The sequence below is a fragment of the Neovison vison genome, chromosome 1 (assembly GCF_020171115.1).
Source record: "Neovison vison isolate M4711 chromosome 1, ASM_NN_V1, whole genome shotgun sequence".
Taxonomy (NCBI): Eukaryota; Metazoa; Chordata; class Mammalia; order Carnivora; family Mustelidae; genus Neogale; species Neogale vison.
The window spans coordinates 118,336,493-118,351,199 of NC_058091.1; the positions used below are offsets into that span (position 1 = coordinate 118,336,493).

Here is a 14,707-nt window from a genome sequence, read left to right on the forward strand (position 1 = left end):
TATTTAAAAATCAAGCTTCAGAATCAGAATTTACTGATCAGAAACACCACTTAGTGTTTTATAAGATAGAAGGAGTAAAGCCTCCGGCTAAAGTGAAGAATATTTTTGTTTTTTTGCAGTAAATTTGCAGTAGGTTGTCAAGGAAACTTAGCCAGGAGAATTGTTTACTCATAACAGTGTTTACTTTGAAGTGTGACTACAAAGTAATGAGGCTTGTTTTTCCCAGTGTCGGTATTATACGTAGTATTACCTCATGCAGTCATACTTTGAATGTGCAAAGTAGTAATGCTTCCTAAATTTACTGATTGATATTTCACATTGATTGAAATTTAGAAATTAAATTATACTTTATGTTAGAGGTTTCCTTTGCTTTGGCTTGGAATTGTCCCGTAAAGGTCTTTCATTTGGTCTGTAACCTAATTGGATGGCCTTAGTCAGCCTTTCAAGTAAATGCTTGGGTTTGGAATGGCTGCACAACACTTTGCCAAGAAGTGGGAGAACTCTAGGAAGAAAGACTGCATGTTGTTTATATAACAAATCAGTGAAGGATTAACCCATATTCCTACTCCTTCTTCTTGAGTTTTCCTTGCATATTGGATTGTTGACTTAAATGCCATTATGTGGAGTCTTCGGATGACTTTTTAGAAAAACATTTAACTTAAATTAACAAACATGATTGTGTTTGGGTTTATTTTTATTTTGATAAGGAATTTCTTGGTAAGTTTTTATCTGAATTCTAGTTAGTTAACATATAGTATAAAATTGGTTTCAGGAGTAGAACTTAGTGATTCGTCACTTACATATTAACACCCTGTGCCCATCACAAGTGTACTCAATAGGGAATTTTTTTAAAAATGTAAAATTTGCCATTGCCATTTGCCAAAAATTTTGCCAAAAATGTAAAATTATCAGAGATGGAAGGAGTGTGGCAGTAATCCCCTTTTCTTTTATTTCAGCTCTATAACTTAATAGTTTATAAAACTAAGGATGACTTTCTAGGAGGCCACTTCCCTGGAGTGTAGATTCTAACGTAGAAAGTAGAAGCACTGACTCCTGAATTTAGCTTTTAAAATTTACTGTGATCTTAAAACCAGTTTTATTTTATTGAGGTTAAGTTCATGTCACATTACCATGTGAACATTTAGAAGTGAACCATTTAGAAATAACCATTTAGAAGTGAACAAGTCAGTGGACTTTAGTACCAATTCAGTGGCATTTAGCAACCTTTCTACAATTTCAAAACACTGTGATCACTTCCAGACAAAATCCTGTACTCTAATGAAGGAGTTACTCTCCAGTTTTCTCTTTTCGCAGTCCCTGGCAACCAGCAGTTTGCTTTCTATCTCTGTGGATTGACCCGTTCTACCCATTTCACATCAGTGGGATCTTACAACATGTGACATTTGGGCTCTGGCTTTCACTTAGCATGATGTTTTCATGGTTGATCCACTATGTAGCATGGATCAGTGCTTCGTTCTTTTTATGGGACTCTTCCTGCGCATGTGTACGCCATGTTAGCCATTCATTGATTGATGGACATTCAAGTTGTTTCTGCGCTTTGGCTACAGTGAATAATACTTTTGTGACCATTTGGGTATAAGTATTTGAGCACCTGTTTTCGGTTCTTTGGGGTATATACCTACGAGTGGGATAGTTAAGTCATACGGTAATTTTTTTTTTCTTTTTAAGAGAGAGAGCAGGGATGGGGGTACAGAGCAAGAGGGAGAAAGAACCTCAAGCAGACTCCCTGCTGAGTGCAGAGCCGGATGTGGGGTTCATTCTCACCACCCTGAGATCATGACCCGAACCAAAATCAAGAGTTAGACACTTAACTGACTGACCCACCCAGGCACCCCTTATGGTAGTTTTTTATTTAACTTTTGAGGAACCACAGACTTTCCACAGCGCCTGAACTATTTGACATTTTTACCCAATGTCTGAGGGTTCCAATCTTTCTCCATCCTTGCCAGTTCTTGTTTTTTTTATAATTATAGCCATTCTTGGGTGCCTGGGTGGCTCAGTCGTTAAGCGTCTGCCTTCAGCTCAGGTCATGATCCCAGCATCCTGGGATCGAGACCCACATTGGGCTCCTTGCTCCACAGAGAGCCTGCTTCTCCCTCTGCCTCTGCCTGCCTCTCTGCCTGCCTATACTATCTCTGACAAATAAATAAACAAAATCTTAAAAAAAAAAAAACACTTCAGAAGGGTTAAAATTATAGCCATTCTTGTGGGTGTAAGTGGTATCTCAGACCAATTTTACTTTGCACTCTCCTAGTGACTAGGAGGCAGAGGCTTTAACCCACTGAGCCACCCAGGCGCCCCAGAATTCTTATTTTAAAAACAACTTCAGGGGTGCCTGGGTGGCTCAGTGGGTTAAGCCTCTGCCTTCGGCTCAGGTCGTGATCTCATGGTCCTGGGATTGAGCCCCACATCGGACACTCTGCTCAGCAGGGAGCCTGCTTCCCACCCCGCTCTCTGCCTGCCTCTCTTGCCTACTTGTGATCTCTCTGTCAAATAAATAAATCTTAAAAAACAAAAAACAACTTCCTAGAACTTTTAATATCCCTTAGAGTAAACATTTACACACCACCCCAGAACTCCTGTGGGTTTCATATTATTTGAAGTTATTCTGAATTGTGCAAAACAGAAACTACATGCACTTAAAAAAAGTATTTGTAAATGTAAAGATATTATTTTCTCCATCCATGGACTATATATTGGTTACTGTATGTGGGTTCATGGGTTTCCTTCTTAACTCCACAGTCCCCTCTGAGTCAGCGGATCACAGATTTTGTAGAGGAGCATCAGGAGACTCTATCATGACATGAAGAAAAGGGATTAAGGATGAAAAAAAAAGGTAGAATTTCCAAGGGCTCATATACTTGCAAAAACACAGAGGAGAGATGGGAGAGGACCAGAAGGTAGGTCACCGGAAGGCAGTGATGGAATCTGTAGGGGCTACAGAGAATGTAGCATTTTCTTTTTCTTTCTTTCTTTTTTTTTTTTTTTAAGATTTTATGTATTTTATTTATTTGTCAGAGAGAGAGAGAATGAGAGCGAGCACAGGCAGACAGAGTGGCAGGCAGGGTCAGAGGGAGAAGCAGGCTCCCTGCCGAGCAAGGAGCCCGATGTGGGACTCGATCCCAGGACGCCAGGATCATGACCTGAGCCGAAGGCAGCTGCCTAACCAACTGAGCCACCCAGGCGTCCCGAATGTAGCATTTTCTTCCAGGCAACAAGGATGACAGCAGAGTAGAAGTGAAGTGCACAGGGTGAATACGTTTAGAATAGGGAGGGAAGCTCAAAAGACCTTGTCAGCAAGTGATGGTGTAGGGAGCTATGTAGATGATTCTTTTCAGTTTGGGAGTAATGCCAACTAATTCTGCCTCCAAGGAGGGATCTAGCTAACTGTTTAGCTTCTGCCCTAAAGAGGGGTAAGGAAAAGGAGCTGAGGACATTCTAGGTTTCTTTTTTTTCTGCCATAACTAGAATGCTGGTTAATTTTGCATTAGTAAACCATAGTCTGCAGGACTGTGTGGTGTGTGTGTGTGTGTTTTATTGGTTTTCTTCTCATTTCTTAATAAAAGTTCGTAGTAAAAAAAATTCTAGTTTTATCTCAGCTGAAAGCATGATGAAATTGTCCAACTTTAGCTGTAGATGAGGGAGTTGGGTTCTGAGTGCACAGTTAGAACTTAGGGTGGTGCATTGTACTGGCTTGTGGCCATTGAATGGGTTAGGAGCTGGGACACATGGATGACGAGCTGGGAGGGAAGGTGTTGGGACTGCGGTGCCAACCAGGGCTAAGGATTTCTTTCCTTCTGACCAGCCCTTCATGGTGCTCCAGGCTTATCAGTGACTTTTTTCCTCCCCAGTTCTTCTCAACTCTGTGTTCAAACGGCTTTAGGGAAAGGGACAAAGGAGAGAATAGATAGCACAAGTGACTGACAGCCTGAAGAAAGGTAGAGATAAAGGCCACTGGTTCAGATTCCTTTCTGCTTTTTACAAGGTGAGTTGTCTACTCTTTCCACTAGAAACGAAAGCCACCCTACAAGAAGTGACTCAGAGAGGTATAAACAAAAAATGGGTCTCAAGTGCTTACTCTTCGCTGTTGTTTAGAGTTTGTACAAATGTGCCTTTCTTCTTTTTAACTGTCCACGTGACTTCTATGACTTTCAGGTGCTACTCGTGAGCAGTAGTCGCCATCCAGACCGATGGATTGTCCCTGGGGGAGGCATGGAGCCCGAGGAGGAGCCAAGCGTGGCAGCAGTCCGTGAAGTCTGTGAGGAGGTATGCGCAGAGATAAAAGGGCATGGCAGGACCTTGTAATCATGAATCTGTCATGTCTGTGTAGTTCTTTAATTCATCACCACTCACTGAGTAAACATACTTATGATCACAGAAAGAAGGCATTTAACAGTTACCATGTGCTTCCTTGATTAAAGGGCCGATCAGGTTGGGACATGGTAATGTTTATCAGGCACTCTGTGCAGGGAGAGGGCTCTAGTGGTGACTGTATCTGATTATATCAGACAGTGTTTTGTGATTTCCCATGGAGCTCTTTCAGCATTGCCTCTGTTACCTGTGGCGGAAGATCAAGAACAAATAGTTCATCAGCCCTAAGAAATGAGAGGCACAGGCAGTATTGATGTAAATGGCTCATTCCCATTAATGAGGAGGAGGAAGAGGCCGTTGTTCCCCTCTGCTTCCTGGGTCCAGGGCACAGAACAGTGGCTGAAGCAGGAGTTCTGTTGGCCAGAAGCTGTGGTAAATAGTGCCATTAGAGAGAGAATAGTATCTTCTTTGTTATTTAGCCTCACGATATTCAGCATGTAGGTACTGAGTTCCTGGGCCATGCCCAGTATATCTTACTAGATCTTCTGGAAGAAGTACTCAGAAGAGGCAAAGTCTTCGTTCCCTTACTTCAAGGGCTTATGGTTTGATTAGGGAAACCGAGAAATAGATGGCAGTTCAAAACCAGGAGGAAGGAGTAACGTTCCCCCATAACCCCCTGTGGTGATTCTCTGCTTACGTTATTTTACAGAAGATTCCTAACCTGGTGGTATATGTGTTCTCACCCCATTGACTTGCCCTCACCACATGGCTAGTGCTTTTCTTTGTTCCAAAGGGAATTTATTTTTTTTTAATTTTTTTTTAAAGATTTTTATTTATTTATCAGAGAGAGAGAGGGAGAGAACGAGCACAGGCAGACAGAATGGCAGGCAGAGGCAGAGGGAGAAGCAGGCTCCCTGCTGAGCAAGGAGCCCGATGTGGGACTCGATCCCAGGATGCTGGGATCATGACCTGAGCCGAAGGCAGCTGCTTAACCAACTGGGCCACCCAGGCGTCCCCCAAAGGGAATTTAGAACTGATTCCAAGGAGATATAAAATAGGCCTAAGAACAAGTCTAAATCCTTCATTTCTTTTGGGTTCAGCCCTTGCTGAAGTCCCCTGAGACTAATCTTACCCTTGGAATACTTAAGGAATTCTTCCCTTGCTCTGAACTCCTGCAGACTTGTGTTGGCTTGCACTCCTGTCATTTTATCATATATCTGGCGTCCATAACTAGGGTATGATCTCTGAGAGCAAAGAGTATGTGTTGTAGTTGGAACCCTCCCTGTGTGTTCCCATTACACAACTAGGTGGACAGCGGTAGTTGGTACATGCTTCTGTGACAGGTGGGGCAATGGATGGAACGGGGAAAGCACTGAAGAGATAGCCCAGATGGAAATGACCTGAGCACAGGGAGCGATAGGTACAGTCAGAGAGGATACACGAGGCATTCTCACGGTAGCCAGAACTGGTTTCCTTCTTTCTCACCAGACCTGGGATAACAGGGGCTGCCCAGGGGTGGGGTGCCCTGGAGGGGCTGATGTGATTCTGTGCTCTGCCTTCCTAAGCCTGAGGGCACCAGAATCTTTGCCTGCTCCTTTCTGGAGGATCTCAGAGGCTGGACTATTCCAGTTATGTGTGGCAGGGCCCATTGGTGGACCTAAGCTACGTAACTTGAGTTCAGATCCAGTTCACGCTTGTAAGATCTAAGGCTCCTAAAGCCATGTTTAAAAGAGCTTCCACGGCAGTTGTAGATTCAGAAAGGTGGTCGGAAGACCTGAAATAGAGTGACGGTTGTAGGACAAAGAGAAGGGGCAACGTTACAGAGACTGTGCAAAACTTGCTCCTTGGTGTTAGGAGTTGTGGGGCAGATCTGACAGCTCTACCTTTGCGGACACATACGGATTTGGCGCCTATCTCAGGAGAGCTCCCGTCAGTTGCCATTACTGTTGTTGGATTCTGAGTATTACAGTTGAGTCAACCGTGTTTATAACGTGTAGCGAAGATGGAAGGAACTAGGTGACTGGAGTAGAAATGCAGCGAGGGGCAGGAAAGGGTGTAGGGCGCCCTGTTCACTTGGTTCCTGGAAATACCATGCGGCCCTTCAGTCAGTGAGAGGGAAGCTGCAGCGGGAGTAGGGCCAAGGGGAGTCTGAGGATCCTGTCCTCAGATGTTCAGGATCCCCCTTCGCTCCTGTCCACATGGGGTCCTTGTCTTGAAACCCTGCTCAACTCTGAGGAAGTCAGAGGACAGTCATACCACACCCTGTACTTGATTCCAGCATTATTGAAAGGATAAATGTCTGTGAACTGCTTGCAACTTCAGAATACGGTACCAAATAAATCAGATGTTTGCACAAACAATAAAAATTAGTGAAATGTCATTACAGAAACAAACATTCCAGGGGCTTCTATCAAAATAAAATAGAGGTGATGGTTTTTCCGATCCCACATCCATCAGCAGAGTACAAGACTTGGTATCAGAGAGGATGATGTAAAGATAAATACATATATGATATATGTATAAAAAATATACACACACACACAAATATATATATATTTTTAGTTGCCCTTAAAGGAGAGCTTTTGTAAGTAGAAATCACTATTCAGGAGTTTATTTAGGTTTCAAAATGTTATGACTTCTGTAAAGTACACATTCAGAAACTTAAATTTTCTTCATAATGCTTACAGCTCTGATTGCTTTGTATATAAACATCGGAGATTTTACTAGTCACTTTTGGATAATACTAGAACAGTTAGTTGAAGAGCTTCAGATGTTTCAAATTGGATTCATACAGTTCATACCAAAAAGAAGTGCTTTTTAAAGAACTTCAGTTGTCTGACTTAAAAAATAAAAACCCGATGAAGCTCTTCAACAAAATGTCCTATGAATCTCCTGTATTAAACTTATGGGCTTCTGGCTGGCTAAGTCAGTGGTGCATGCAACTCTCTATCTCGGGGTTTTGAGTTAAAGCCCCACATTGGGTGTAGAGATTACTTAAGTAAATAAATACTTAAAAAAAGAAAACCAACTCACAAATGAGGTAAGTCTTAGATTCTTTTTTTTTTTTTAAGATTTTTGTTTATTTATTTGACAGAGAGAGATCACAAGTAGGCAGAGAGGCAGGCAGAGAGAGAGAGGAGGAAGCAGGCTCCCCGCTGAGCAGAGAGCCCGATGTGGGGCTCGATCCCAGGACCCTGGGATCATGACCTGAGCCGAAGGCAGAGGCTTTAACCCACTGAGCCACCCAGGCTCCCCTAAGTCTTAGATTCTTTATTCTCATATGTAAAATTACTAAGATTTTCAACTTAAAAACACAAGGCAGAAAGAAATTATTCAATTATATTTTCAAAACTGAGGTTCTGATCTAATAGGCCAAGTTTTGGGGGGTTTTTTTGGTGTTTGGTTTTTGTTTTTCAGTAATTTCCTTGCACAACGTGGGGCTCAGAACTCATGACCTTGAGATCAAGAGTCGCATGCTCTCCTGACTGAGCCAGCCAGGCGCCCGGGGCCAAATTCTTTTACACATTACAAAATCATAAAATAGGTCTGGTCTCCTCCTTAACAGAGAAATATCTTATGATTCTGATTCTCTTAAACATTTCTATATTTCATTCTAAATATTTCCAAGATTGAAAAATACTTACCCACCAAAGAAACCAGGCCCTTCCTGTTAAGTGAGGCCAAGACTCTTGAATGGCCTGTTTGGAAATGCTGATCTAGTCCACTGTTGCTCTGTCAAGACTCTGTAACTTCACAAGGCTGGTGGTCGTAGAGTCCATAGTAGACGGGAGTGTGTACTTAGCGAACATTGCTCAGTGTCTGGCACACCTGGCTAACTTTGTCCTTCAACCTGAAGGTCCTTCCTCCATCAAGTCTTTGATAGAGCACTCACTGCTCTTCCTTGGTATCTCCCTCATGGTCTGTACTTCTGGCATCGTGGTTGTCTGTCATGCTGTAATGATACTGCTTGTTTAACTGTCTTCTGTGCTAGGCTTTACATTCTGTGTAGCCAGATACCATCCTTTTCTGCTCACTGTTGAATCCCCATTGCTTAACATGTAGCAAGCACTTAACAAAATAAACATTTCAGTTATTGACAAGATGACTAGGGCAGCCCCAGAAATCTGAGGTAGGCCCTTTTGGGTTGGCAGGAGTAAACATACCTGTACGTCTCTTGGTTAGAGGAGGAAGAATATGACAGTGTTGCAGCATCTGTCCGACCAGGCCATGCAGGACTGGAAACTTGGGGCACAGGGGCACAGGCAGGCCCCGCTCAAAGTGGCTAGAACCGCAGTAGGAATGCATTGTGGCTCCTGGAGCCTCATTACTGCTCCTGGGGCCCAGCCCCTGTCTTCCACCGTGAATGAGCTGCCTCTCCAATCTCTTCTCAGCCTCTTGGCTTCTGCTCACCACTTTCTGCATTTTCCCCTCTGAGTGTGGCACTCACCTGTCTGCGCCTCTCCATTCAGCTTTCCCAGCAGAGATGACCTGACCTATGGCTGCAGCTACCAGGCCACATCATCAGCTCCTGGCCATTCTGAGGACGTTTGCCTTCACTTTGCTTCAGTTGCTGATTCCTTATTTCTCTTGCTGTGCTCAGAGCATCGAACACAGGTGCTGTACAAGTGTGGCAGCTCACGCTGCAGACAACTGCAGCAGCTTTACTGCAAGGACCCTGTGTATGCAGGAAAAAAATATTAACACGGGAAGATGTTTGTCAATGTATTCCTGAGTGGTCAAAGCAGACTATGAAACTATTTAGAATATAAAACCATTTAGCAGAAAAGAAATATGTGTGTCTATTTGTGTAGAAAAAAGTAACACTGCTTGCACACCTACTATTTGCCGGGCTTCGTTCTAAGCATTTTGCAGGTGTCACCTCATTTAATCCTCTCCAGACCCTAGGAGATAGTGGAACTGTTACTGTCTGTATTTTACTGGGCAAGAAAAAAACAGATTCTGTGAGATTAAGTCATTTGTCCAAACAAACTTGCCCAACCAAGGGTGCTCAAGGTAATATTTGAATCCAGAACATCTCATCTCAGCACCCACACATCTCTAAATGCTGTGCTCCTTGAAAGAACATCTACCAGAATGTTCGGGGTGGTTATCTTTGGGTTAGTTCAGAGATGATCAGGTTTTCTGCATTGAACATATATTTATTTTATTACTAGAAAAATGTTCTGTGTAAACATGAATGGAGTGAAATTATTAAGTAGTCTGTCAGGGCCTTGTCGGGCCAAGATACCGTTAAACTCAATCTGTTCGGCAGCTTTGTTTAACCCGGCTTAAAAATTTCAGCATATTGGCTGAATTTCAGAAACCGATAAATCTGTAGCACTTGAAACATTGGCAGTCACATTTCACGGGCTAAAATATTCCCTTTTGGAAACTGGCCTCTCGATTCTTAGCTGCTTATGGTGAGAATCCTCTTATAGTGACCCCTCGGAGACTGAGAGGGCTGACACTCCCTCAGCGGCCTTGGTGACAGTGCATCTCCAGCCTCCGGCAGCAAAGGCTGGTGTGAGCAAGCCATGTGACACCCTCTGTTACCAAAAAGAAAAGCACCTCTTTGTGTAGTTTTCAGAGCTGTTCTTTCTTGCTAATTCGATAGGAAAGGTAAAACTGTTAGCCGACAGGGAAAGAGAGAGAAACTGGATCCGAGATCGTTCTGTCTTCTGTTCATTTGTTTTATTCCCCATTCTCACCTCGGGAGAACGCAGAGTGTTATCACCAAGATAAAGAACATGTGAAAACAGAATCGAGAGGAAAAATATGTGCATACCTTCCACTGCATCGTCTTCAAGGATGACAAAGATGGGTGCCTTTTGAGAAGTGTAGTCAATGATGACATTTGAAAATATGTGGCCAGATGCCAGTTCCTTTTATCTACTGCTTCATGTCCGGACAAGGCCTGTATCCACAGAGCCGTTTCCCGCACACCAACTGTAAAGGAGCTGTAGGCAGCCTCATCATGAATCTGTGGCATAGGCATAGCTTTAAAAAAAAAAGCGTAGGTTTTCTGACTTCCTCACTTGTGTCATAATATCACACTTTCCTGCTACTCCCCGGGCTCTTCACCACCTGCTGCTTTGCCATATAAACTCAGCAGCATAGAAATTTCTTCCTTTTAATGAGGTCTTCTGAGATCCTTCCCTGTATTTCTTGCTGCCCTGTTTCAAGTTTTTAGTACACTGTCCGAAAAAGTAAAAATGTCACAGCATGTTTGACTTACTTCACCTTCATTTAGGAGAGTTTGTTTTGAACGGCTAGATGCCTTAATATAATATCAAAAGTCACGGTTGCCTCAAGGGTCTAAGGGGCTTTGTCTTAAGGCTTTGCCTTACTGATCTTACACCATCCAATCAAGAATTTCTTGTGACCCATCTTGAGATCATGGAAGATGCTGTCGTGAACTATATTTTTTAAATCTATATCTTCTTCTTTTTTTTTTTTTTTTTAAGAGAGCGAGCGCAGGTGCACAATAAGGGCTTGGGGAGGGCAGAGGGAGAAAGAGAATCTTAAGCAGGCTCCACACTTAACACAGAGCCTGACTCGGGGTTCAGTCTTGCCCCTGAGATCATGACCTGAGCCACCCAGCGCCCCATAAAAATCTGTATCTTCTTGGGGCACCTGGGTGACTCAGTTGCTGAAGTATCTGACTTTGGTCAGGTTATGACCTCAGGGTCCTGGGATCAACCCCTGCATTGGGCTGCCTGCTCAGTGGGGACTCTGCTTCTCACTCTCCCCCGGTCCCTCTTCCCTGCTCCTTCTCTCTTTCTCTCAAATAAATAAATAAAGTCTTTATTTTTTTGATAAAGATTTTACTTATTTGACACAGAGAGAGAGAGATCACAAGTAGGCACAGAGGCAGGCAGAGAGAGGGGGAAGCAGGTTCCCTGCTGAGCGGAGACCCCCCAACACAGGGCTTGACCCTAGGATCCTGAGATCATGACCTGAGCCAAAGGCAGAGGCTTAACCCACTGAGCCACCCAGGCAGCCCATAAATAAATAAAATCTTTTTTAAAAAATCTATATCTTCTTATCCTAGTTCTTGTACTGTGTGTTCCCTGTCTCCACCAAAAAAAAAAAAGTTTGTACGCTCTAATATATATGTGTCCTGGCGACTAGAAAGCTCCATATGGAGCCTCAGAACTGCCTCTAACAGAGAAGCAGTATTTCATGGCTCTTGTTATATACAAGCAGAACATTCAAAAAGCCTGTAACTAGTCGGAAATAATTTAAGATACTGTTTTGTCACCCTTTCTTTTTAGGTCATCAGTGTTTGACTCTGTTTGGAGAGGAGAAATACAGGAAGGTCGTGTGTGACTGTGTTGTATTTTCATCTTTATTTTTTGGCCTCAGCCTGAACTGTTGTGAGTGGAAGGTGGGGATAGGGTATCATAGAATTTATTAGGGAAATAACATGATTCTTTTTAAATGCCAGACTTTATTCACAAAATATGTATAAGAATGTGTTAAGAATATTTTCAGTCAGTTTAACAAGATAGGTAGAAGGTGGGGAAATGATGTCATGGACCAGAGGTCCTCCAGCTCATAAGCTGGTAGGGAAGGCTCTGGTTGGAGGCATTTCCTCCTCAGGCCCAGCCATGAATTGTCTTGTGGCAGTCAAGACCCAGTATGGTTCTGATGTTTCAAAGAATCTTTTTTTTTTTTTTTTTTTAAGATTTTATTTATTTATTTGACGGAGAGATCACAAGTAAGCAGAGGCAGGCAGAGAGAGAGGAGGAAGCAGGCTCCCCACCAAGCAGAGAGCCCGATGGAGGGCTTGATCCCAGGACCCTGAGATCATGACCTGAGCTGAAGGCGAGGCTTAACCCACTGAACCACCCAGGTGCCCTCAAGAGAATCTTGAAAGCTAGATTCTCATGTGAGAGCTCCTAGTCTTTTAATATAGGCAACTAATTTTTTTTGAAGATTTTATTTATTTATTTCAGAGAGCTAATGAGAGAGAGAGCACAAGGCCGGGGAGCAGGCAGAGGGAGAGGGAGAAGCAGGCAGTCCGGTACAGGGCTTATCTCAGGACCCTGAGATCACACAACCTGAGCTGAAGGCAAATGTTTAACTGAGTAAACCACCCAGGCACCCATAATTATTATTATTATTATTTTTTTTAAGACAGAAGTGCACAGGAGTTGGGAAGTGTGGGAAGGGGAGAGGGAGGGGGAGAGAGAGAATCTTAAGGAGCCCAAAGAGGGCCTGGATCTCCCTGACCCTGAGATGATGACCTGAGCCAAAATCAAGAGTTGGAGGCTTAGCTGACTGAGCCCCAGACACTGCCTAGGCAGCTAATTTTTTAAAAGTTTCCAAAACCCTAAGCAAAATAATACATGCAAATGAATTAAAACAACAGTAGTAATACTGAAAAGTCCATAATGAAAAATAGCCAGGGTTGCTGGGTGGCTCATTCGATTGAGCATCTGACTCTTGGTTTTGCTCAGATCATGATCTCAGGGTCGTGGAACTGAGCTCCACATCAGGCTCTGTGCTCAGCATGGAGCCTGGTGGAGAGTCTTTCTCTCTCTAAAATAAAGATAAATCTTTAAAAAAAAAAAAAAGTTTAAGAAAAAAAAACCCACAAAACATATGTTCTTAATAGAGTAAATGAGCTGTGTTGCAGATTTTTACTTTATTTTCAACTGTAAAGTGATAAGCTCCAGCCTCTTTGAAGAAGACAGTTTTTTTTTTTTCCCCAGTCTCCTAAATGATAAGTAAAAGCAAATAAAGGTTTTTAATTTTGGCAGTATTTCACTCTTTAATGAAAATGGGAAAATATATCCAGATGTAAATTACTATAAATCAAGAGAAACCGTAAGTCAACCTAATTTGTTGAAAAGTAGGTTTCATTTAAATACTGTTCTCTGAATTTCCAGGATTTAATTTTTAAGAAATTTAAAATTACCTGAATATGAGTTATTAATAATGTACATTTATGGCTATGTGCCCCTATAGATTTATCTTAAAAATGAGTATAAAAATAGGCAAAGAATTTTTCTGTATGTTTGAACTTTTTTGAAATAAAAAGTTCGTCAGAAAATAGCCATAAGCTTATTATGTGCCAGCTATCTTCAGATCTTGAGGAAGAAACTATGAAGTACAATGATATGTTGGATTCCACTTCCCTTAAGACAGATTGTGTTTTTGTTAAGTACTACCAAGTCTTTATTTTTACTTGGGGAAGAAGATATTTTTAGCTCTTTTGGTCACAGCATTATAGAATGCAAGAATCATCATGTCTCTAAAACTCTTATTCTGATAATTAATTCCTTTTAAAGAATTTTTTTTTTAGGTAGGGGGCAGAGAGAAAGGGAGGGAAGGAATCCTAGGCAGGCTCCATACCCAGCACAGAGCCTGATCCTGAGATCATGACCTGAGCTGAAATCAAGAGTTGGATGCTCAACCAGCTGAGCCACCTAGGTGCCCCCTTTGAAGAATTTAATAGGAAATGTGGTTCAGTGGTGAAAACTTTTAGGAAAATTTTGTTTACTTAATATGGACCTGCATTTGTGTGTGGAAGCATCTTTATTCTGACCTCCAAAGGAAGCATATATACAAAAAGTCAGTAAAAGAAGAGCTTTTCCTTAGAAGAAAAAATTTCGAATATAAGAAATGAACAGAGAAAGCACGCCATGTTTTAGTGTGGAAACCTGTGTGAGGCTGTTTCATGTTAGAGGACAGAATGAATCCTGTAGATCGCTGGCAAAGGCCCTCAAGTAATTCCGTATTGAGTCTCCTGTTTCTGGCAGCTGAGAACTTGGAAAGGGCCTTTCCTCTCAGTTACAGTTCAGGGATGAAAGGAGACCTTGGCATAGACACCACCTCCCGCAAAGGGCCTGGCTGAGGCGCCTTGTGCTAATCCTCGTGCTCAGCTTTTGCTTTGCGCTCACGTGGCCGAGAGTGTAATTCAACTCTGGCCCTAGAGCCAGGAGGCCTCTCTCTTCTTCAGAGGAGGGCACCTCCCCGCTGTTACGAAATGGGAAATGGCTCCTCCTGGGTTACTTCCCTGATTACTTCTAGAGTCAACCTTTAAATGATTGACACTTTTTAGTGACTATCATTTTGGCTTTTGAAAAAACACTGAGGGGCACCTGGGTGGTTCAGTGGGTTAAAGCCTCTGCCTTCAGCTCCAGTCATGATCCCAGGGTCCTGGAATCGAGCCCTGCATCGGGCTCTCTGTTTAGCAGGGAGCCTGCTTTCCTCTCTCTCTCTCTGCCTGCTGCTCTGCCTAATTGTGACCTCTCTCTCTCTGTCAAGTAAGTTTTAAAAATCTTTAAAAAAAAAAAACAAAAAACAAACACTGAATAGATACTCTCAGCTTTATGAAAAGTGGTATTCACAATGGTACTACATATTC

The 14,707-nt window shown here is 42.6% G+C and overlaps 1 protein-coding gene across 1 annotated transcript in view; it reads left to right on the plus strand.

The window, feature by feature from the left end:
* Nucleotides 1–14,707, plus strand: part of NUDT3 (nudix hydrolase 3) — a 120,196-nt gene that overhangs the window by 56,084 nt on the left and 49,405 nt on the right. Inside the window, exon 2 of the mRNA XM_044255047.1 lies at nt 4,177–4,287. Coding sequence (XP_044110982.1) covers nt 4,177–4,287 — 111 coding nt within the window. The remainder of the gene's footprint in view (nt 1–4,176; nt 4,288–14,707) is intronic.